Genomic DNA, 25,247 nt, shown 5'->3' on the forward strand with positions numbered 1-25,247 from the left:
GCTATAAACTGCATGGATTATGTGGATTATGTGCCTTCCCATATTTCTGCACCCTTCCTCACCAAAAAGTGGTAGACATGCTTGATTCAGACTTTCTCTGTTGTGGCCTCAGCCTCTTAGAAGTAACTAGTACTAAGGTCTGCATAAGCACTGTAAGTCATTATTTAGATTCATTTTTAATCTGCATGACATTGTGTTTTGACTTAAGTTGATTTTATTGATCATTTGCACATTATTTTTGATGCATTATTGTAACTACTAAAATGGCCTCACAGACGCATATAAACTATATTATAAATGACCATGTACATATCCAGTAATAATTATGCAGAGGAATTCATATGTGCAGGGGAAGAACAGCAAGTTATACAATAGAGGATGCAAAATGTGGACGTAGTTCTAAGTCAGCTGCAACAAAAGTATAGTGTTCTAGCCTTGCTCAAAGTAAATCTCTGCTTTTACAGCCTGTTCTTTGAATTGGAGATAGAAGAAATATTGCCATTTTAATTAGGTGAAACTTGCACCCAGTTTGTCCTTACATTTTATAAAGCATTTGATAATGAATGAAGCACAAGATAATTTACCATATTGAAATGATAAATGCTGTGATTTCTAACAGCCTAAGTACATTTACTAAATACCATGTTTTAAATATTCTGTTTCAGCTCAGAAAATTCTTAATGCTGTAGTATTTTTCGCTACCTTTCCCCCTTCCTTTTTCCAAGTTCTCAGCATATAAATTGCTTCTGGGGCGATACTGATAATAAATATGAGTGATTTAATTTCCATTACATTAGTAATAACCTTCTTCAGGTACAGCTGGGGCCAAGCTGCCGAAGAGAGAGTTCTGAAATAGGTATAGAGTTGGATCCTAAGACTGGATCTTTGCTGCCTCTCCCCTCCATTTGCAGCCCTTGTGATCCTTGAATTATTTGCCTCTGAGAAGGAAGGAACTCTTGGTTTATAGTACACGATGCTCAAGGGAAAAATCCACAGGAACTATAGGCAACTGTTTGTATAGGTGGAAGCACCTTCAAATCAAACATCCAACCCATTTTTTGAAGTCATGAGTTATGTGGAGTATACATCAGATTAAAAGCTAGTGATACTTTTCGTATTTATGGGGGGCTTCCCAACCTGCACCCATGTGTAGTAGATAGAGTTAAGACTAGGGAGCTATGGCTTCAAATCTCAATTAACCTATGTATCAAAAATCAATGGGCAAACAATGCCATTTATTAGAATGAATAAAAATAATGCAAAACTGCTTGCACTCTGTTTTGTAGTATTGTGGTTGATCCTAATCAAAGATACTACATTACTTTTGTTTTTGGCTTTTGATTTCCAGCAACGTGGATACTTGAAAGCTCTGACTGTTGTGGACTTTGCATTGCTCATTTTGTTGCTGTCACTATTTCTGAGCATAATTTATATTGCAGGATTGCTATAAGGAATTTATTTTATTGAAAATATTTATTTGCCACCTTTCTACTTTGCAGAACTACAGCAATTACACTGGCTACCAATCCACTCCTGAGTCCACTTCAAGGTGTTGGTTTAGTTCTTTAAAGAACTAAACCAACACCTTGAAGTGGACTCAGGAGTGGATTGGTAGCCAGTGTAATTGCTGTAGTATCAGGGTTACATGCTCCCAGTAGCCAACCCCAACCAGTTGTCTAGTCATAGCATTCTGCATGAGCTGTACTTCCGAACACTCTTCAAGGGTAACCCCATGAAGAATGCATTGCAGTAGTCCACTCTTGGTGTAACTAGGGCATGGATCCCTGTGGCTAGGTCTGACTGAACCAGGGATAGGCACAGCTGACGCACAAGCTGAAGCTGGGCAAAAGCACTTTTCTTAGGTGGTTTTCTTAAGTGACTGCTATGTCAAGCAGCATTCCCAAACTGCAAACCTGGTTTTTCAAGGCGCGTATAATCCCATCCAAGACAGGAGAGATCTAAAATCCCTGGTTTGCCTTTCTTCCAACCTGGAGAACCTCTGTCTTGACAGGATTAAATTTCAGCTTGTTCACCCTCAGAGTATTACTGATTCCCTGCACCAGTTCAGAACATCAACAGCATCCTTAGAATTAGGTGGAAAAGAAAGGCAGAAATTTATAACCCATGCATTCTCCCCTATATCCACCCTATATTTCAAGATTATTGTTTCTAGGTTTATTCTCAATCCTCTCATCTACATTCAGTCCACTGAATACACCAAATTTGCAGGGTTTGGGTCAGATGTCAGGAAGAGAGCTGCATATCTACCAGTCATTCTGCCTCATGGAATTGTTAAGATAAAATGGAAGAGATGAGAATTATGCACACCAACCTGAGCTCCTTGGAGGAGAAGAGGGATAAAACTGAGACAGATCAATAAGAATGCGTTGGGAGCTTTCTGCCAAAAGTGGACAGAGCAAATCAGTGGGAATGCCCCTGTTTGTTAGATAGACGTTAATTGTGTAAGGCTGTATTGAAGGTCAAGCTATGTCTGTGGCTACAAATTAGCACTTTAAACAGACCAAAGAACTTGCAGCTCAGTTCTGACACTACTTAGCACAAAATATCGTGTAGTTTGTAATCCCATTTTAGCTATGAAGCACATTGTGTGTGACCTTGGATAAGTCAGCTTCTCAGTCTAACCTACCTCACAGGTTGTTGCAAGATTAAAATACTACTCTGAGCTCCTTAGAGGACGAACAGGCTAGAAATGTAATAGATAGTACCAAGAAAAAATACATGCTCGAAGTAACAATGGCTTGAACATGGAGGACTTGTTTTGCCATTGAGTGGTTTGCCCGTCTTCCCGCAGTGAACTGTGAGGTTATTATAATACAGAAAATATGGTAACATTCTGCTGGATGCTCACTGTTTTACACATCTGAGGCCTCATTATTTAGCAACTGCTGCATTCTCTGAATAGATGTATTGATTTAGGTTATTAATGTAAATTTGCTCCTGTTTTGTAACTATTCTGTTTGTCTTAATTGTAGGTAGATACAACTGAGAGTGAACCCAGGAGTTTTATCTTTATGAGTGAAGATGCAATGACAAATCCTGAGAAACTGATGGTTTTAATTCATGGTAGTGGTGTTGTCAGAGCTGGACAGTGGGCAAGGAGGCTTATTATAAATGAAGATTTGGACAGTGGTACGCAGATTCCATATATTAAAAGAGCTATTGAGGTAAGATAATAATTTGGACTTCTAGAGCATTTGCTTGTTTTGTACTGGTAATTATCCATAATCCTGTGCCATCTAATTTTCGCAATCTCAAATACATTTATGTATCTGCCAATGCTTTTTTGTTTTGTCTTAAAACAGTTGTATAATCTTTCATTTGAAGAAAACAGTTGTAGTTTACTTTTTTGGAGACCGTTATAGTGGAACTGCCATGTGGTTTATGGAGCAGATAAATCAATCCAATACCCTATTAGAAACAAGCATATTCTCTTAAATTTTATTTCAACAACCTAAATATGTTCCTTATCTCCATCTGAAGCTCAGGTTGTTCCATCATTGTAGGGAGTTGATCATAAAAGTATTTGAGTTTCTGTCCTTGTGTAAGAAAGCTGCTTCTGTTAAATCAGGTGTAGAACACAAAATATTTTCCCTGGTGTATCATTGCTTTGTATTTCAGAGCTCTTGTGTAGCTACAGAAGAATGTTCTCATGATTATATGCAGAATCCTTGATTTTAGGCTTTCCAGCTTGTGAGATAGTTTCCTGATAAAGTTTGAGAATATCAGCTTTCATTAATATTTTACAAATCTGTTTCTAGGCCAGATTGTTTCAGGGGGAGAGCTTTCAGGCCAACGATCCCAGAAACAGAAGCCAATTCTCATTTTTTTAAACAATTAATTTATTTTAAAGAGCGCCATTATTTGAAGGAATTGGTATTATGGTTAGTTAAAGTGTAGCATCATTAGTGAGATGCAGGGTCTAATAACTTTAAACATAAGAACGGGTCTGATTTCTGCAAAAATTATGTTCTTCCATTCATATTCATCATCCTTTCCAGTTAGCGCACAGAAAACCATCATATTTAAATTGCTATTAAGAAGATAGAAATTGAACTCTTATCTGTTACCTCAAAAAAGCTAATTATGTTGATATTTATATAGAAAAGGGGATATCCATAAAAATATACCTATAAAATTCCTCATGCAATATTTATGTTTTCCACAAAGCACTGACATATCCCTGTGATTTGGGATGTGTATGGTAATGATCTCTTGAAATGGCTACATTCATGCCAAACCATGTTTTGAGTTTCCAGACATACAGGTGAACTGTGGTTTAGCTGCTTATCTGATTTCTTTCTCAAGTTTGTTCAGCACTATACTGTGTATATGTATTTACCCCTAGTATGCTTTGTCAGATCAGCTGTCATACTGAACCAGAGTTAGCACAAATCATTTTTATTTTATTATTCTGGGTGGCTTAATTGAAAGCCTTGATTAGTCATTTCAGATGTCATACCAAGCTTCCTTTAGCTATAATTTGGAGTGGTATCTCAATGGTTTTTATTCTTGGATCCACCAGAGCATTTTCACAGATGTAACAGTTTCCAGGAGCCCCGTGGTGCAGAGTGGTAAGCTGCAGTATTGTAGTCAAAGCCTTGCTCATGGCCTAAGTTCAATCCTGAAAGAAGTCAGTTTCAGGTAGCTGGCTCAAGATTGACTCAGTCATCTATCCTTCCGAGGTCGGTAAAATGAGTATGCAGTTTGCTGGGGGGCGGGAAATGTAGATGACTGGGGAAGGCAATGGCAAACCACCCCGTAGACATAGTCTGCCTAGTGAACGTCATGACATGATGTCACCTCATGGGTCAGTAATGACTCAGGGCTTGCACAGGGGCTTGCCTTTACCTTTACCTCACAGTTTCCAACTGTGCAATGTGATCTTCTCACCTTCCCCAACTGCTGCACCTCAGAACTCCCTTCCAAAAAGCTGCTTCTCGGGAAAGGAAACCCTCTGGAGTAGCCTACTACCCATTTTAAACACCTAGGCTGTCCCCCTGCTCCTCTACGCTGATGATGCAGCATTTTTATCCCACACGAGAGTAGATTTGAACTGCCTTCTCCAGGCTTTTGCTGACTTCTGCGATGAAAACTCCTTACTTATTAACTTTGATAAATCCAAAATTTTGGTGTTCTCAAAGTCTCAAAAGACGTGGTCCTGGGCGCTGAAAGGAAACAGCATTGAGCAGGTTAGGGTGTTCAAATACCTAGGTGTTCACTTTCAGAGCAACTTGAATTGGAATTACCAGGCCAGCTTGGCAATCAACGCCATGTGACTTCGGTCCAATGCTGTCGCAAAATTTTTGTACTCCAGGGGTGGCCAACACGTGCCTGCCGCTCTCAAAATCTATAAAGCGAAGCTCTCCTTCTGCTACTCTATGGAACCCCCATTTTGGGGGCTACCCTCAACCAGAAGCTACAATCAGCTCAGTCTTCCTTTTTACATCGATTACTAGGAATTCTCGATTGTGTCCCGTACTCTGTTCTTTGTTTAGAGACAGGACTAGTTTTTTTTGGAAACTAGGGTCTGGCTGCTTATTTTTAAATTCTGATTGAGGCTCCACTATAGAGCCACCCCGTTGAGTCTGACGTGGCATATGCTTTCCGACCGCTCTGTCTCTCTTTGGAGCAGGCCCATCACTGATGAAATTAAATCCATAGGGATTTCCTTTGAGGCGTTACTCCCCTTAAACGAGGCGCAAGCCTATAGAATCTTAAAACGAAGGATCAACACTAGTTATATGCTGCTCAAGATCAATGGATCAAGGAGCTTCTAAGGGATAAAAGGAAAGGAAAACAAAGGATCACAGACATTGGGGAACAAACCCTTCTTGCTAGAGCCACAAGTTCCTGCTCACTACTACCTTATGGTATTCATATGACCCCGAGCTCCCTACCCAGTTACTTCTACACTCTGACCTCCTCTTCCCTCAGACGACTTTTTATGCAAGCCCGCTTAAATATCCTTCCCACGGCCTGGACCAGGGGCAGATATGCCAAGGTCCCCTATGTTAAAAGGCTATGCTCTTGTGCCATCGGCCAAGCCGAAACAGCGGCCCACGTTTTGCTACATTGTGAGCACGGCTCTCCCTTCTAAGAACAGATCATCGAACCCCTCCTGAAAGATTGCCTTGGCGGCACCGATAAGGAGCTAGTCAGATTTCTCCTAAGTGATAGTCACTCTCAGGTTACTGCAGGAGTTGCCAACTTCCTGGGACTTATTTTTAAACTGCTCTAAATCATGTATATGATTCTAAGGAAGAGTCTTACTCAAGTTTTAAAACATTCTTTTATCCTAATATGTATTTATTTATTTTATGTCAATAAAAGTTTTGATATTATTGAATAGCCTACTGGGGGGAAGGTAAGGTGAAAAAGTCACACTCTGGGCAGATGTCATACCGTCCACAAAAATGGTAGAGCATGCAACATGCAAACTGTGATTCCCCATTTTCTCAGGATTCAGCTTCCTAAGATCACCCCCATCTCTATGGTGAAATGACTGTTGAAGCATAGCAATAGTCATAACTATGGTTTGTCATTTCTGCCATCATCCAAATTGTGGTTTGCATGGTTTTCTTAATGTAGTTTGTTGGCTGACTTATTCACCATTCTTTGTCCGTTCAGACATCATACCAAGGCATGGATAGGCTTCTTTTAACTATGGTTTGGCATGATGACTGAATTAACCGATGTCTAGGTGTAACTCAGCTAGTCTGTTGCTGGCATAACAAAGATGGGGGCCCCTGAAGTGGGAGCATGGTTTCAGCACTTCTTCCTCTTCTCATTCTAATGAAATCTAACAGTACTGCCCTTAGCTAGGGTCAGAGTTTCTCCGCAGCTCCAGCAAGCCACCATCATTTAAAGTCCCTACATCCTATCTAGATGTTGTGTGTGTGTGTGTGTGTGTGTGTGTTAAGTGCCGTCAAGTCGCTTCCAACTCATGACGACCCTATGAATGAAAGTCCTCCAAAATGTCCTAACTTTGACAGCCTTGCTCAGATCTTGCAAATTGAAGGCTGTGGCTTCCTTTATTGAGTCAATCCACCTCTTGTTGGGTCTTCCTCTTTTCCTGCTGCCCTCAACTTTTCCTAGCATGACTGTCTTTTCCAGTGACTCTTGTCGTCTCATGATGTGACCAAAATACGATAGCCTCAGTTAAGTCATTTTAGCTTCTAGGGTCAGTTCAGGCTTGATTTGATCTATAACCCACTGATTTGTTCTTTTGGCAGTCCACGGAATCCGTAACACTCTCCTCCAACACCACATTTCAAAGGAATCTATTTTCTTCCTATCAGCTTTCTTCACTGTCCAGCTTTCTCATCCATACATAGTAATAGGGAATACGTTGGCATGAATTAATCTAGTCTTGGTGGCCAGTGACACATGCTTACACTTCAAAATCTTTTCTAGCTCCTTCATGGCTGCCCTTCCCAGTCTCAATCTCCTTCTGATTTCTTGGCTGCAGTCTCCCTTTTGGTTGATGGTGGAGCCAAGGAATAGAAAGTCTTCAACAATTTCAATTTCCTCATTGTCAACCTTAAAGTTGTGTAATTCTCCTGTAGTCATTACTTTTGTTTTCTTGATGTTCAGCTGTAGTCCTGCTTTGGCACTTTCTCTTTTAACTTTCAGCAGTAGTCGTTTCAAATCTTCACTATTTTCTGCCAATAATGTAGTGTCATCAGCATATCTCAAATTATTAATGTTCCTCCCTCCAATTTTCACTCCACCTTCATCTAAATTTAATCCAGCTTTCCTAATTATATGTTCTGCATATAGATTGAAGAGATAGGGAGATAAAATACATCCTTGTCTGACACCTTTGCCAATTGGAAACCATTCCGTTTCTCCATATTCTGTTCTAACTGTGGCCTCTTGTCCAGAGTACAGGTTGCGCATCAAAACTATCAGATGTAGTGGCACACCCATTTCCTTTTAAACCAGACATAGCTTTTCATGATCCACACAGTCAAAAGCTTTGCTGTAATCTATGAAACACAAGCTGATTTTCTTCTGAAATTCTCTCGTATGCTCCAGTAACCAGCGTATGTTTGCAATATGATCTCTAGTGCCTCTTCCTTTTCTGAAACCAGCTTGAACATCAGACATTTCTCGTTCCATATATGTTAACAGCCTTTGCTGTAAGATTTTGAGCATCACTTTACTTGCATGAGAAATTAATGCAATGGTCCGATAGTTGCTGCAGTCTTTGATGTCTCCTTTCTTGGGAATTGGAATGTAAATGGATCGTTTCCAGTCTGTGGGCCATTGTTTTGTTTTCCATATCTGTTGACATATTCTTGTCAAAATTTTGATGGACTCCATTTCTGTGGCTTGGAATAGCTCTATTGATATCCCATCTGCTCCTGGTGATTTGTTCCTCCCAATTGCTCTCAATGCAGCTTTCACTTCACTTTCTAAAACTATAGGTTCTTCTTCAAAAGATTCTTCTTGGAAAGAATCTTTTATCCTTTCATCTCTTCTGTATAGTTCTTCAGTGTATTGTTCCCACCTTTTCTTAATTTTGTCCTGTTCAGTTAATGTATTTCCATGCTGATCATTCAGCATGCCTAACCGTGCTTTAAATTTCCCTTTGATTTCTTGGATCTTGTGGAACAGATCTCTTTTTCTTCCTTTTTTGTTGTTCTCTTCTATTTCTTTACACTGGTTATTATAATAGGTCTCTTTGTCTCTACGTGCGAGTCACTGGAACGTTGCACTTAGACTTTTGATTCTATTTCTGTCACCTTCTACTTTAGCTTTTCGTCTGTCTCTGGCAATTTTAAGTTTCCTCAGACATCCATCGAGGTTTTTCTTGTCTTTTGGCTACAGGAATAGTCTTTGCACATTCTTCCTTGATAATATCTCTAGTTTCCACCCATAGTTCTTCAGGTTTACATTCACTTGAACTAAGTAATGCAAATCTGTTCCTTACGTGGTCTTTAAACTCTTCCGGAATATTGCTTAGATTGTATTTTGGTGCTATGAATGTTTTGGTGTTTTTCTTAAGCTTTATCTTGATTTTCGATATTAGCAGTTCATGATCTGTACCGCAGTCGGCTCCTGGTCTTGTTTTGGCCGAGAGAATAGAGCTTCTCCATCTTCTGCTTCCAATTATGTAATCTATTTGATTTCTATACTGGCTGTCTGGTGATGTCCATCTATACAATCGTCTATTTGGTTGCCTGAAACATGTGTTTGCAATGAACAGATTGTTGTCTTCACAGAATTCTACAAGGCGTTCTCCTGCTTCATTCCGTGCTCCTAGCCCAAATCTGCCAACAACATTTGATTCTGCTTTGTTTCCTACTTTTGCATTCCAATCACCTATGATTATCAGCATATCTTGTTTAGGTGTGTGATCAATTTCTTCCTGAACACTGGCATAAAAACTTTCAATTTCTTCCTCATCAGCATCTGTAGTTGGGGCATAAACTTGAATGATGCTTATGTTGATAGGCTTTCCCTGAAGTCTGATTGATATTATTCGGTCAGACTTTGCATTATAGCTCCTGACTGCCTTTGCTACATCTCGCCTCACTATTAAAGCAACTCCGTTTCTTCTCTTTTTTTCATTCCCTGAATAAGGGATGTTAGGGGTACTGATTACAGCTCTTATTCCTGAGACCATTCTGTGCTTGTATTTGCAGATTTGATGAACATTGTTAGGTGGAACATTTATTTCATTGGAAGGAAGGAATCTGGATATGCAGATGCAAGCATAAGGCATAGATGGACCATCTCATTTAAAGAGAATGGAGGCACTGACTGTGTGTAGATGGGTGGATCTTGCATGTATTGAAGCTTCTACTGCTGCTAGGTCAGGAAGACATATGTGTGTTTGTGTGTATGTCAGCTGTACTTTACTACAGTTTTTTTTGTATGAGTTGGTTTCGGTTGACAGAAAACAAACATACATACCTTAAAATTAATAAGGTCTGCCTAAATGTTGTGGAGTATTTTTTCATCTTTACGTGGAAGAGGCAATCTGTGCGCTTTAAAGAATACTGCATAGGAAAGTGAACCTACATTCTCACGCTGAGGTCAGAGGACATCTTCAGCAGTGGATGGTGTCCTTCTCATGCTCAGGGAGGTAGGATTCTAAACTTCCTCTTCCTGTCCCCTGAGCTAGGACCGCCCTCTATGTCTTAGTTTACCTTCTGCCTCAGAGGGAGAAAGCAGTATAGAGCCTTAGCTCTGCCTTACTAGATGAGGATTATTCCTTTAAACTATTTATCTACCTATCTAACCTACTTATCTAACCCTACTTACTACCCTTATCTATTCTATTCTATTCTATTCTATTCTATTCTATTCTATTCTATTCTATTCTATTCTATTCTATTCTATTCTATTCTTCTTTGTTCTTCATTCTGTCTCAGTTCTTCATTCTGTCTCACAGTCAGGGTGGGGTATTTTATGCATCTTTTTTTCCTCCCTCCCACGCAATAGTAATCAGTGCTGACAAAGTTAACAGCTTCATCTTTTTGGTGGAGAGATCTTCATCTGCAGCAGCATGTATATAAGTTATTGCTGTGCGCTGGATCTGTGTAAAGAGCTTTAGTCTCTTATACTGTGGATAACCAATTACTTCTGGAGTGATGTAATATTTGAATAATTAGTAATGATTCAATTAATTCAAGATCTAAACTTCTGAAGTAAGCAAAACATCCAGTATTTATTAAAAATGTGTATCCTGCCCTTCTATACGTTCAGGGCAGGTTACAGTATCACACATTAGAACACGATAAATAGTAAAACAAACTAATACCAACAGCCTAGCAGATGGGTGTCTGACAAGATCTGGTGTATTACACAGACTATCCAGATAACACAATTTGTAGTGTCTTGCTGAGATCCAAAGTTCCATCTAACTAGTTCTGTATGCTAAATGAGGCTTTTAGCTAGTTCTTCTTGGACATTTAACTCCCTTGTACTATGTTGCAAATTTATTTTAAAACTGAAGGGACTTGTATTGGTGATGTGGAATGGGTGTGTGTGTTCTACTGGGTTTCCTTGAGCCTTAGGCCAGTCTAAAGTACTACTTTGGATTCCTGCCTTTGTATTAGTCTGCTATACATTTATATAATTATTTTAGTGAAGTTAATAAATATTGAAAATGTCTCTTACAAGTGTAAAAATGTACTTTTATGGTTCAAGTGACATGTACAAATTCTAATTAATTGCTTCCAAATAGTCAGATTTTTTGGTTTCAAAAGAAAAATGTGCCAGTAAGTAATTAGTAGAAATTTTTTGGTTCCATTTAAATTTTACATCTAATATGTAAATGGCTATAATGCAGAAACATTATACTGGTAACTTTCAGCAAGTACCGTAATTAGTCAAAAATTTGGGCAAGCTCAGTAAAATATTTCTTAAAGAAAAACGAGAGGGGAGGTTAAATGTTCAGGGTAATATTGAATTGACAAGCTATATAAGCCCACACCAGCCTCCCCCCCCCATGCCAGCAAAAGAAAACAATGAGATGACAGCTCCAGTGTTTGGAGAGAGGTTGTTAACGACAGCTTATTCCTTTATGATTTCAACTCTTGACAGAAGACAGGTCTGCTTGTTGCATCATGGCAGATGTATCATTACCTTCTGGCCCTGTCATGACTGAATTGGAATAAACCCACTTGCAGTTCTGAAAATCCAATTACTTTGTGGAAGTTTGGGCACTGTTTCTGTGATTCGTGTGCACATGTTAATAAGTTTTTTATTGCAGTCGATATTTTTCCGGCTCTAATGCTCTGCTGAAGTTTGAGATTTTGGAAATTATACAATAAATTAAGCATATGACTGTGATCTCTTTGTTTCCTAGTAAATCAATTACAGTTGACAGCATATAGTCTGTGACATTAGTTTGCTACTCTGATAGTTCATTGACCTGGAGAAATTACTGTGAAAATCTTCCTGCCTGTGTTCTTTCCCCCCCTAAAAGTGCATTTTAAAACCATATGAAGTATTACTGGCTAAGCACTGAGAAAAGGCATCTAGTGAATATTTACAATAATTTATGTTTCATCTCTCTGTATTTCATTTTAAGGATTACGTGCTGTTTTCTGTTACACATATTAACATTCTGTAATTTTTTCCCTTCTAACTTGTGGGATACCTCACAGTGACTCTGGAGATTAGACAAGAGAGAGAGGAGGTGTGGATTTATGAAAGTATGTCAAAAGCCTTGGGGTTTGGATATGATCAGAATTTCAATAGAGGTTGAGATGAGTTTAAATGCGTAGAAGGCAAGCATAAAAATCTTGTTTAATTTCTGTCATATTGTTCTTTTTTAGTCTCTCTGATGTCTTTTTCAAATCTGCTTTTCTCTCAAGCTTTGTGCTACCATATCCAAGATCTGTGTCCCTCCCCCCCTTTGTATTTCATTTTAACTGCTGATCCCTTTTCTGTGGTGCTTCTGCCTTTAATATCAGCTGAGGAGGCCTGAATTGTTGAATCAAAGCCGTTTGGGGAGAGAGACAGTGTTTAAGATTGTGCAGGGTGAGAGTCTCTAGGTAGAAGGTAACACTTCCTGCAGTTATAATCAATGCACTTGACACTTTCAAAGACAGGAGAAGCCATGACTTGCTCAGGGGTTAAACTTTTTAAATAACCTCCCCAGGGAAAGATGCCGTCAATAAAACATAATAATTAGTTGAAGATTCTTGAGTAGCCTTGGTTAAAAAAAGAAAACATTAGAGACAGAGCAGATCTTTATATAGTACTTACCTTTCTTTTGTTTCTTAACCTTTCCCCTTTTGTCAGATTTGATACGGCTCTTTAGAATGAATGTTTAACTGTTTTGCCTATAAAAACTTATGATTCAGCGGTGTGAAAAAGTATTTTAGTATGAAGTAATCATAACAATTGATGGTGGTTCTCCTCTGTAAACCCACCTCTTTCATCCTCCCACATGTAGGGCAGGATGCAAATTGCACTATAAGTACATAGACGCAGACTGATTTTTTTCAAAGGCAGTTAATAAGCATTATACACATTTAATGTACTGTTACCAATAAAGATTACATGAAACCTGTAACATTTAATGACAAAAGGGCTTGGGTGAAGGAAAATGAGAATTTATATCCATCTGTAGAGAAAAATTAATTTCAGATTATGCTTGTACTTTATTTTTTTAATTTTTGAAATGTCTACTTCTGGCTTAAATCTGGCATCTATATATAGTCTGACACTATTTTTCAGATTCAAGGGATAATTAAAATGAGCATCCTAGAATAGTGTGTAGAAAGTACTAAATATTGCTAAATAATGTATGAATTGGTTTAGTATGAAAGACTCCTGTCCTTCATTAATTATTTATTTAATATTTGCACTTTAAGAAACATAAAGATAAGTGAAATCATTGCTGTAGTTTTGGACAGTAACCCAACACGGCTCTGGTAGCTATGTAAGCTAAATATTTCATAAATATGGCATTGATTGTTCTTTCTCTGTTGTGCTTCCAAACATACAGTTCTTAGGCATTTGAGCTTTATTTTGGTATGCTCTGATACTTTCACAGTTATGGAGTTATGCGCACTCCTAATTTTGATCTACTAATGCTATAATGCGATTTAATTAGTATAGATATACAGGAATTCTTCGGCGGTCTGTCTGACTGTGGACCTTAAAAAGACATTTTTGTTACTATTGCTATAGGACTAGACCTTTTCCATTGTAAGTGACCATAGTGTTTAGTTATTCTAATATTTGAATGCTTCCAGATATTGGGTTGGATCTAGCATCTGCCCCAGTGTGAGTGGTAGGTACTTCTGTTCCTGTTAAGAGTGCTCTCTGACTTTGCCAGCCCCTGCCTTTGGCTACAGTCTCCTGTGTTTTGGCTCATCCTGTTCCCAGATAGTCTGTTGACTTTCAAGAGTGGCTTTTGGGGGCACTCTTGAGACTGGGAAGCTCTGTTTTGCTAGCAGAACTCTTCGGTTCCAGTTCATTGGCTGTGCAGCACATGTAACTTGCATTGCAAAGTGTCCGGGTATAAGGGGCATACAGAGACCTCTCATTCCATGCAATGCCCAGGTAGAACAGGAATCCTCTGCATGAGAGGTTGCACCTGTGAAAGGACTAGACTATAGCTTTAGGAAATGCCACATACTATTAATCTAAAAAGAATGCTCTTTAAACATTTTAAAGATATAAAAGTAATGTACTTTGAATAGATCCTGCCCATACCCTTGCACAAAGATAGCAAAGAATTCTACAGAAGAACAATGCTGTTTTTATATATATATTTTTAACCTTCAAAGGTTGTTTTGTCAGTTTAAACCAGGGGTCGCCAACCTTTTTGAGCCTGTGGGCACCTTTGGAATTCTGATTCAGTGTGGTGGGCACAGCCACAAAATGGCTGCCATACAATGGTTGCCTCATCTTACCTTCAGTGACACAGTGAAGATTCTTGTACTGTGGTGGCAGCTGCTGCCAAAGCAACATTTTTTAAAAAACCTGCACAGCCAATCAAATCTCCAGTGGCCAATGAGAAGCCTTGCTGGACAAAAGCCCCACCTGGCCCCACTCAGTTTCAAAAACCATTTGGTGAGCAACAGGAAAGGTGTTGTGGATGCCATGGCACCTATGAGCATCATGTTGGGGACCCCTGAATATATCAGTATGTATTGCTATATCGCTCTGCATCTAAACTCTAATGCCATGTAATCTGATACTTTCACTGGATAGCTGATTCCAGAGCATCTGATCTTTCACTGTGTATACTTTGCTTGAACTCTCACAGTTTCAATCTCATGAGGAAGTAAGGGGGCTGAAGCTAGGAATCTCAAAGAATGGGGTTCATATGGAAGGAGACCTTCCCACAGATACTGTGCACCTAGGTAGTCACACTAGTCACACACAAGTCCTTGTGTATTCCTACTCAAGGATCCCAGTCTATCTGGATTGTGAGCAAAGTTGATCTACAACAGGTATGGTGTTACATCAGTGCTTTTGGGATGTAAACATATTACGACACTTGTGTGCATATATGCATAGGATTGGGATGCATGTCAATTGATCGCCTATTGTAAAGCTTTGAAGCGATTGTGCTAGTCTGTCTTTTTATTGCATCATGGAGCTGCTTGATAGCAATGGAGGCACCACTCCCCATCTCTGCATGTTTCAGGGTGCAGTTGTCATTTAGGAACAGACAGGGCTGGTCTTTGACTGCCTTTGTCCTCTCCTCCCAATTAAGCCACATAAGCTCAGCTTCCTATCTGGCCATTTGCTTTACTGCAGAGTTCTTAGAACAAGAGCAGAAGAAAGGATTTAGCTGAAAGCATGAAACAAACACATACAAACAGCTAGCAAAGAGAGACAGGGCTGGAACCAGAATTTTACATTTGTATTACACATAATTTTGGTTGTGAATGCAAGATTATGCACACTTTTTATTCCATAGAGCTCTGTTCGGGAATAACAGAACCATGAAGATGATAGGTGACTGTCAGCATTGTACGGATGGATTCAGAGATCTGCATGTGCAAATATCAGTCTCCCAGGTGCTGTGCAGACCAGCTTGCCATTGCAGAGTGGAACCCAAATTACTTCCTTTCAGTAGAATTACTTTCTGCCATTTCACCTGAGATCACTTTTCAAAGTGTAGTGATTATATTCCACTATCACTTCAGCCTGGCCAGCTGAGAGTGAACTGCCCAGCACCAAATTCTTTTATCTCCATTGGTAGGCTACCAACTTTTCTACTGATGTAATAGGCAGGAAGGGCAATCTCCCCTGATCCCCCTCTTTCCTGCAGCTCCATCCTGTGTGGGTGGTCTGTATGAGTCCCCCAATCCCTAGCAGCCTTTTGGGCAATCGAAAGGCCCCCCTCTTCCTTTCATCAGGGCAAAAACAGTTACGATTCAACCCTAGGCAGTCAAAGAAACAGTTCCTTTACAAGAAATGGGGACATGCTAGGAAGCATCAACTGTAGGAGCTCTGATCATGGTAAGAGGTGCTAGGAAAGGTGCCAACTCCTTACAGTTAATAAGTGCCTGTGAATTAAGCCTCCTGCGTTTATAAAGGGAAGAGAGGTCTGACATGGTGTTCTTATGATATGGAATGATGGAGTGCAAATCACTGGGGAGAGAGATGGAGTAAACTGGAGAGCTACAAGTACTGTAACGTTCTCAGTTATACTGCAATAAAATGCTTTAGATGTTTGACCAGCTGTTCGTTTGTTTTTTATAATGTTTGGCAAGTTAACTCCTCCCCTCACCAGACAGTACGCATCTACTGGGTTGGTATTGACGTTTCTATCCAATTGCCAATGTAATGTTGGTTGTTGTTTTTTTTATTACAGTAATAGTTTAAAACATCTTTTCGTTAGGGAAATAAGTATTTGCTTATTCAAGTCATTAAATGCATAGATGAATAATGTTCTTTAGCTTGCCGCATAGAATACGACACTTGTTCTAGTACAGAGATTCAAGTATTTCATGCCCTCTCATGAGTTTTCCTACTATCAATAATCAAGAAACAAATCTGACACAGGACCTCTCATGCAAAATTACTTAGTATCATAATCTTTTGAAAACATGCCATTCTTTTGAACAATATGTCATTTTTATCAAAAACTTTATAAAGTTAAATAGCTCTGCAAGAACAAACTGTAATTGTACGTAATTGTCTTTTTTCTTAAAATTAACAAATTATAACATCAAAACATTTCCAGTGAGGTATGTAGTAGGTCATTTGCAGCTGCAGGCGTTTTCTCTCCCTTCAGGATGTGCTTGTTTAGTTTCTCTCACTTTCTGCCTGTGGCATTGTATAGTGAAATTCAGACATGTTCTTCCCCTCCAAGGAATCTCTAGGGTAGAGGATAACTTATACAAAATTAATAAATGGTGTTGCTTTTTCATTATCACCCTTCCAAAGCAATTTGCTATGTGTTACTTGTTTGAAAAAAAATATGTTTAGGATACATGTATTATAAGAAAGTGGTACTTCTTAAAAATTTAATGTGGGAAAGTACAGCTGATGGAATAGAAATATGCCATTAAGTACCCTTAACCATGATTTCATGCACTTCTTTTTGTAGTAATTCTGATGTATGGGAACCTCAAAGCCTTGTAATGAAACCTACTGCCATGAGTGAATGAAAATAATTTTGAACGTGTTTTGAGTGCTAAAATCCTGAAAGCCTGGCTAGTTATAAAATTTAGTTCAAATTTGGGGTCATAAGGCATGGTCTCAGCACAAATCCTTCAACTGCATTGTTCTAGCCAGGCCGCTACTAATCCCACGGCTCTGTGCTGGGTTCCTAAACTTTTGCCATTCGTCATGAATTTTCCTGCTCTCCATTTGTAGTTTGGGGGTAATAAGGCTGGCTTACATTTCAAGGCTCTATTAGCAGTTATCAATGAATGAAATTCTCAACTTTGCGAAATAAGTGAATACTTCAATCCAGAGATTGGAGCCATGAATGGACAAGACAGATCTTTCTACAAACCTGAAAAAGCCCCAAGTTTTCAGGAAAATCTGAAATTGTAAAACAAACAAACATATTTTAAAACATATGCCTTCTGTAGCTGTTGCTAGGCAACCACAGCAGTATTGCCAGTTGAATCCTTGGCTTCTGTGAGTAAAAGGCAGGGGGAGGGGCAGAGTTTTATCCAGGGCTGTTTTGGCCTTTGAGGGAAGACTCAGCCTGGACAGCCTGGCTATGACCACAGGTGACTTGCCTGACAACCACCTGAGTTGCATGACTTACCCAGTCCTGGCTTCTTGCTGCTGTTCAAGAGCAGCCACTGTATGAATGCCAGTTCTGGAAGATCCAGTTCTGGGAGAATGCCACTGTATGAATCCCAGGAACTGGAAGACCCAGGTTAAAATATCCTGTCTCCTGTGGAATCTTGCTGGATGACCTCTCAGGCCAACCTAGCTCACAGGGTTGTTAAGATAAAATGGAAGAGAATGCTTTAAACATCTTTGGGGATCCACATTGTTGAGAAAGCTGGGATATCAATGTAGTGAAAATATAAAAATATATAGGTAAAGATGGGAGATGAATTGTAGGTTGGTTGGTGGAAAGGAGAGAAAGAAGCATAAAAAGGGGAGGATATAGGGGCTGCCAGGAGGAGGAAAAGAGGAAACAGTGTAGGGAGGGGTGATACAAGAGAAACTGAGGTGCCCTTGCAAGTCTGCAACTGGGCCTGACCCAGCAGACAGCACTCCGCAACTTGGCCTAACTTTTTCCAGGAAGAGGCTGCCAAGGGTAGGGAAGGAGGGAAAAATGAAAACGGGTGGAGGGGATAAAGGTAGGTTGACTAGTAAATTGGAAGAAGAGAAGGGGGCAAGGAAAGATAGAGAAGCTGTGGGGCTGCCAGGGAAGAGGAAGTAGAGGGGAATGGGGACAGTGAGATGTCCACCCAAGTCTTTGCAGGCCCACTGCTTGTATTATAATGTTTTTCATGCAACAAAATTTAAAAAGATGGCTTCCAGGCATACCCTGGAAATGGTTTGTTCATTTTCATGATAGATTAGTTTCTTCAACTTTTGTCTTTCAAATATCAGAGCGTATATCTGAAGAGGCAAAAACTGGAGAAGATGTTTTGAGATATACAGTTAGGTTTTGTTAATTCCAAGTCTGCTGTATTGCTTATTCACAACTGCTTGAAAGAGACAAGTTGGTAACAGTATTGTAACCTGTTATATTATAGGCAACATGATCCCTTAATCTTACAGTGCTAAAGGCAATGGGAATTAGAATAACTGTGGCTGGGAGAATAAGTAATGGATCTTGCTGATAGTTTCCTCAACATTTCATTTCATGGCAATGAGTTTTCTGTCAATATATCATTATTTTGTTAGTTTGCACAATGAGTGCTGTATTCTGTAAATTTGTTTTGCCGTTAATTATTATAAATGTATATTTGTATTGCTTCAGTGTCCCTATTATAGAATAAAGGTTTTTCTAATAAAATGCTTCATTCAATAACTGTTTAGTTATTCTGAGGAAGAAGATAATCGCCTGCTAAAGCTCATAGTAAATAAAAAATTAATCTTAAAGGTTCAAATGGGCTTCTTAATATTTTCTATAAATTCTACTTGAATAATTATTTTGAGAAAGGTGTTCTGAGAGTATCCTCGCTGCTTAAATAATTGGTTTTAGATACTGACTTTCTCATTTTGGAGTTGTCTTGGGGATCCCAACTTTTCCGCTCTCACTTGCAGTATCATGACTGAATGCTGATCACATTAGGCTTTTCCCAGGAAATCTACTTTCCAGAAAGATAGTTTTAATCCTACTAGTTCTCCCTAGTAAGCTTAGCTTCCTCAGAATTGTGGGTGTGATCTGGGGCTGATTGTTGGTTTGAAAGGTCAGTAGTAATAATGAACTCGCCTCAGCTTGATTTTGAAATTGACTTGATCATTACAGATTTTCTCAAGTGATCATATAGAAAAGTTGAATTCTACTCTTTGCACTTCCATGTGATTGGTGCTATATCCTTGTATCTTAGTTTATTGCCTCTCGGTAGTACAACACCATCAATGGCAGAAAGCTGCTTGGAAATTCACAGACATGCCCAGGAACAGTGAAGAGTTTTAGATCACGATATGGGGCACACAGATAAAACATTTGTAAGAAGCAATCATGATAGTTAGCCTAAAGAAAATAATCAAACGGAAGCTATTTGGAAGGATGCTCTGTTCATGTATCAGTTCATAATACACAAGGGTTTCATGGAGAGTAACCCCAAAAGGGGTCGCCATAAGTCGGCTGCGACTTGACGGCACTTTACACTCACACACAAGGGCATAATATAAAAGAACCTTTGCACCTTCATTTACAAAACACCTGGCATTGGGAATTTAGTAAGCACAGAATTTCATTATATATTCCAAGCTGGAGAGAAATTTTGGTGGGAAAAGCAGTTTGTTTCACAAGACAGCCAAATTTGTGCTCTGACCTAATGATTACAGATTTCGGCAACATCATTAGTCAGCACCCCACATAAACTGAAGATACACTCAAGAATGCTCTCCAGGTTCCTTGGAACAAGCAGGAGCTCCTTGGTGGAAAATTTGTTCAAAAAGTACCATGCAGAAAAATTGAAAATCACTGCCATAAAATGCCAGTGAACAGAAGTAGAAGCCAAATTCAGCTCAGTGGTTTTCCTTATAGAATCATTTTGCATATAACGACTCTTATTTTACTATATTCATAACTGACTTTTTCTTTATTATTTGCTTTATTTTTATCCCACCTTTCTCCCTAATGGGGACCCAAAGTTGCTTTCCTCCGTTTTATCCTACTAACAGCCCTGTCAGGAAGGTTAGACGGAGAGAGTGCAACTAGCCCAAGGTCATTCAGCAAGCTTCCATGGCAGAATGGGAACTTGAACCTGGGTTTTCCAGATCCTAGTGTAACACTTTATCCACTATACCATGCTGGATCTGGTTTAAGTTGCTTTCACCTTTTTGAACAAAGGCAGGAGATAAATTGAATTAATGAATACATGTGGAATATGCACCTTAGATGTGACGTGTGAAATCAATGCTGCAATATCTCAATTATTTGACATGGTTATTTCATGCAGAAATAATCCTTTTGCCAAGTATTTTTATTTTAACCATTATATCCCTAAAACTCATTGTGGGGATGCCAGATAGCTTTATATTTAAAAAAAATCAAAACCGTAGATGCAACAGTGAATAAAATGAGAATGTCAGCTTTAGCCAAAGTCTATTAACATTGGGATGCTTGCAGGATCAATATTCAAAAATTAATAAATTATTCTGCAGTTTTAACTGGTAGCTTGTGTTCAAAATATCATTCATGCATCAATATCCTATGCTGAGCGTAACATTAACTATGCTTATTTAAATTATGTAAGCTGGATATCATTAGCTTTGCTTATTGATGTTGACTTATGTATCCTCTTAAAATGTTAGTTCCTTGACTTTGTAATCAAACTGACATCTATAACATATATTTTTAAGACCAGATGTCTTTCACATAATTACTATTTTCATGTTCAGCTAGGTCTATTGTTTGTTTTATCTCTCTCACTGTGTATTTTGTCTTCTGACTGTATTTCCCATGAGTATTTGGTAAGTAGATTGTGTAGTCGGAAAATGATTTAATTTAGAACTGGGGGTGTAGGAGGCGAGAGAGGACTAATTAAAGGACATATGCAGGAGTCCATCTGGATTTCTAAAATCTTCCTCCACCCACTGAAAAAATGCATTTCCATTAGGGAAAACACTTACATTCCAAATTTTGGTAGTTAAATACATACTATATAAGATTTCGCAATTATGAAAGTAAAAAGAAAATTGAGCCACAAAGACTGATACATACTAGGCTGCCCATTTGTTCTAATTAAATTTTTGTAGAATTTCTTTATAAATAAACTTCCTTAGATTTATCATGCAATAGGGGAAAGACTCCATAAACAATATTTCAGCCTGTGCTGGCCCACCAGGGCGGGCTGCTGTAGCAGCGCGGTGCTATGAGGAGGCCTGCAGCGGGCAGGGCAACAGGCTGGGGTTTCTAAAGCCTAGGCTTCTACAATGGCAGCTGTACTAATTGGGAATGGGTGTAGTAGACACAGTCCAGTAACAGTCCAAAGTTCAGTCAGGGTGAAATGCAATCCGTCAGAGCAAGAGGCAGAGGCGAGGTCGAGCCGGTCCAAGGTCAGGCAGGGAGTCCAGAAGCATTCAAGGTTGAGAAACAGTCCGAGTCGATACACAGTCAGCCAGAGTAGAGTCGCAGGTTTGCAATGCATTACTTCCACAGCTTCTGCTGACTCAGCCCTCCTAAATACTTGCAGCTGTCTGGGGGAGGCAGCTTCGGTAAAGACTCAGTCACTATCTCCATTGCTGTCCTGGTTCCTTCTTTGTTGCTCCAGCCTGGCCGAACGCCGGCGTTGTTCTGCCAAGACCCGGCCCATTTTCTTCCGACGAGTCCCAGGAGACATCTGTTCCTCATGGTCTCCCGGCTCCCTTGGCAGCTTCCTGGATGTTCCCGGGTTGGCCAGCGTCTGGTTTTCCTTAGGCTGCTCTTTAGCCGGTGACTTTAAGGTTTGTCTTGGCAATATATCACCATCAGCTGTTTTCTCTGTCAGTGTGGGTGGGGAAGGAGGACTCTGCCCCTGGATCTGGTCTTCGTCAGATTCTGAATCTGCCGTCAGGCAGCTTCTGACACAGCCTCACCTGGGCTGACCTCTGGACGGAAATAGACATTGAACTATAGTCCCATAAGAAGTTCCTACTAAGTCCATTATGGTATAAATACTTTGCACTGGACCAGATCCAGAAGAGGCTTGCTGGATCATGGCCTTATTTTGGCTCAATGCTGAACTTGTAGAAACCATGCTAGAATCAAGTGTAGGACAAATCGGCACTAAAGCTCTGAAGACTGAGAAGTCAAGATGAGAACAAACCAAAGATCAAGAGTTAATGTCACATGAGATAGAACAGGTGGGGAACCTTTTTGCCGCCAAGCGCCATTTGGATATTTATAACATCATTTGCGGGCCATACAAAATTATCAACTTAAAAATTAGCCGACCAAGCCCCAAGCAGGCAGCTGCCCCAGATGACCCCCTCCGGCGCGGCAAGCAGGCAGGCATCCAACCGGTGGCGCACTCGCCCACCTGGTGGCACAGGATGGTCTGTTGCACCAGCTGGGCGTAGCTGCCCAGCCGCATGCCAGAGTTGCTCCTGCTCCGCACGGTCGGGGCCGGATTCTACAGCTGGCTCCTGCTACCTCCACCTGCAGGGATGAAATGAGGATACACTGGCTAAGAACTCGCCCCCTCCACACAATCTGGCACTGCCCCCTTTAACCCCTCCATTGTTGCCACTTCCGCCCCCAGCCCTCTTGTAGTACAGAGGGAATACGTTTCTCCATGGCCCAAGTGGGAAAGGGTTAACACAGTTTCTTGGGCGGTCCTAGCAGCTCCATAGCTAATGACTCTTTAACGAAATAGTCAAGAAGCATTCTAGAATCTGAACCAGTGACTGAAGGCCGTGGTCAAGTGGATGAGATTAAACAAGCTGAAGGTGAATCCCAACAAGTGATGCTGGTAAAGAATGCCAAAGATCTAGGTTGGGTGGTCCTGCCTGTGATAGGTGGTGTGGCAGGTACGCTATAGGATCAGCTTAACGTCATGGTTAGCATTTGCCCAGAATCTTTACAACACTTTAAATAGGTTGAAGAGGCGGTTACGCTGATAGTAATTGTAATATTTCTATATTTTCATATAGCATTAAAAATATAACTAAACTGTTAAATTTGCTACTTCTATACCAAAATAATAAAATAGCAAGTTGTAGTCCTTTCCTAGTAAATTTATTTTTAACATATACTATTATCGCTCTCTTTCCAACTATCACTCCTTTTGATTCAGCTCTCTTAGAATTATCCTGTCACTCGTATTTGCTTCATTCCATTACAATAGAGCTAGGAACATTACATTAGGAGTCTATTAATAACTCCTGGATTCTGTTTTGCTTTTTGAAAGCCATGTATTATGATTTTTTGGGAACTCCTATCAATCACAGCTGTTGCATCAACTCCTTCCCTTTCTGGAGTGATCTTGCCATGCTGATGCATGCTTTTGTAGCCCCAAGAGATTACTAATAAAATGTACTCTTATGTGGAACTTTCCTTCAATATGTAGAACTTCAAATGCAAGTTACTGGTGCTACTTCCTGTTAGATGTCAGGAAACAGGAACATATCCTATTTTTCAGCAATTGCCCTGGTTGCCAATTATCTTTGAGATGTAGTGTAGGGTTCTGGCTCTTCCTTTTAAAGACCTTCATGTTCCAGGATGCACAAACCTCAAAGCCTACCTTCACCTCCAAGGCTTTGAGCCTCATTCAGCCTCATTGAAACGGTTAAGAGTTGCCCTTGTGATCTTCTGGACAGAATGCAAAACTCATCTCCAATGGGGAAAGTAAATGGCCAGTCTATCAACCTATATTGGTTGCCATTGGTGCTTTCTTTTAATGTGATTTTAATGCTTTTAATAGTGACATTAGTGCCTTAAAATAAATACATTTCTATATACAATTGAGTCCTTTTCCACCCAAAGTTTGGGTACCCAGGGACCTGAAGACCTCCCAGAATTACAACTGAACTCCAGAAGACAAAGCTCTGTCCCCCTGGAGAGAATAACTGCTTTGGAGGATAAACTCTATGGCATTATACTCTGCTGAGGCCTCTCCCCTCCCGAAACCCTGCCCTCCTCAGACTCCATCACAGAATCTCCTGGAATTTCCCAACCTGGAGCTGACAACCCTAATCAGGCCTGCCCCAAGCTGCCCTCTCTCAAAGGCCAAAATAGGCCTGGAAAGCCCCCCCCCCCCCGCTTTTACTGACAGAACCAAGCCTTGGAATGCTATGGTTGCCTAGCAACTGCCACTGAGGGAATCCATTGCTTAACGCTCCCTTTATTGTTCTCAGGTTTTTTTAAACCCCCTATTTTTATTTTTATTTTGGATGTCAGATTTTTCTGCAAACTTGGGGTTCTTTTCAGGTTTGTTCAAAAGAACCACGTTGCCCATTCACAGCAACAGTTTATCATCAGAGCTGGTGAATTCTGGTGAATTTTAGGAACATGTTTAAGTATAAAAATTATTGAGAGATATGTCCAAGGGAGGTGGTAGAAGTTGAATTAACAACAATTTTTCAAGCAAAGTAGACAAAATGGTCATCTAAATGTGACCTCTTCAGATGTCTTCAAGCATATAAATTGTCTTTATGGTGATAATGAATGACTGTTTATAAGAGGGAATGTTATTCAGGTTTTGCTTTGCTGTATAAGTGGGTGCTTAGGGTGTTTAAAGCTTTGTAACTGAACTGTGCCAAGGTTTTTTTTTTATTTATGTTGTTGAAAAGGCTAGATCGAGTAGCTCTTCTTTAGCATATTTAAAGGCTTTCCCATCCCTTTAAATATTGTTTACTGTTGATAAAGGGTATGCTAATTCTGAGCTTTGTGGCCCTCTTCATTGTTTTTTAGGCTAACGAGTTGCACTTTCCAGTCCTAAAGAACCAGCTCAATGCTATGACCTTTGCAACATTCTCTTTGTACTGTCTGACATCCAGGCAGTGGCGAGGGAGGCTTCTACCATTCAGATATTGGTGTACTTGCTAAGCGAAGAGTCTGCTGATGTCAGTCTTGTCAGTCCAGTTGCCCTGAATAAGGAGACTGGTTGTTGTATGCTACGTAATGCATTCTGCAGCTGTTACCAACTGGTACTTCTCTATTTAGA

The 25,247-nt window shown here is 39.9% G+C and overlaps 1 protein-coding gene across 2 annotated transcripts in view; it reads left to right on the plus strand.

Annotated features, from left to right (window-relative positions):
• FAM172A (family with sequence similarity 172 member A) overlaps positions 1-25,247 on the plus strand; it is a 273,486-nt gene that overhangs the window by 48,383 nt on the left and 199,856 nt on the right. For both annotated transcript variants that reach the window (XM_056848719.1, XM_056848720.1), the window contains one exon: positions 2,994-3,185. In XM_056848719.1, the coding sequence (XP_056704697.1) occupies positions 2,994-3,185 (192 nt within the window). The remainder of the gene's footprint in view (positions 1-2,993; positions 3,186-25,247) is intronic.

This window comes from Euleptes europaea, chromosome 4 (assembly GCF_029931775.1).
Source record: "Euleptes europaea isolate rEulEur1 chromosome 4, rEulEur1.hap1, whole genome shotgun sequence".
Taxonomy (NCBI): domain Eukaryota; kingdom Metazoa; phylum Chordata; class Lepidosauria; order Squamata; family Sphaerodactylidae; genus Euleptes; species Euleptes europaea.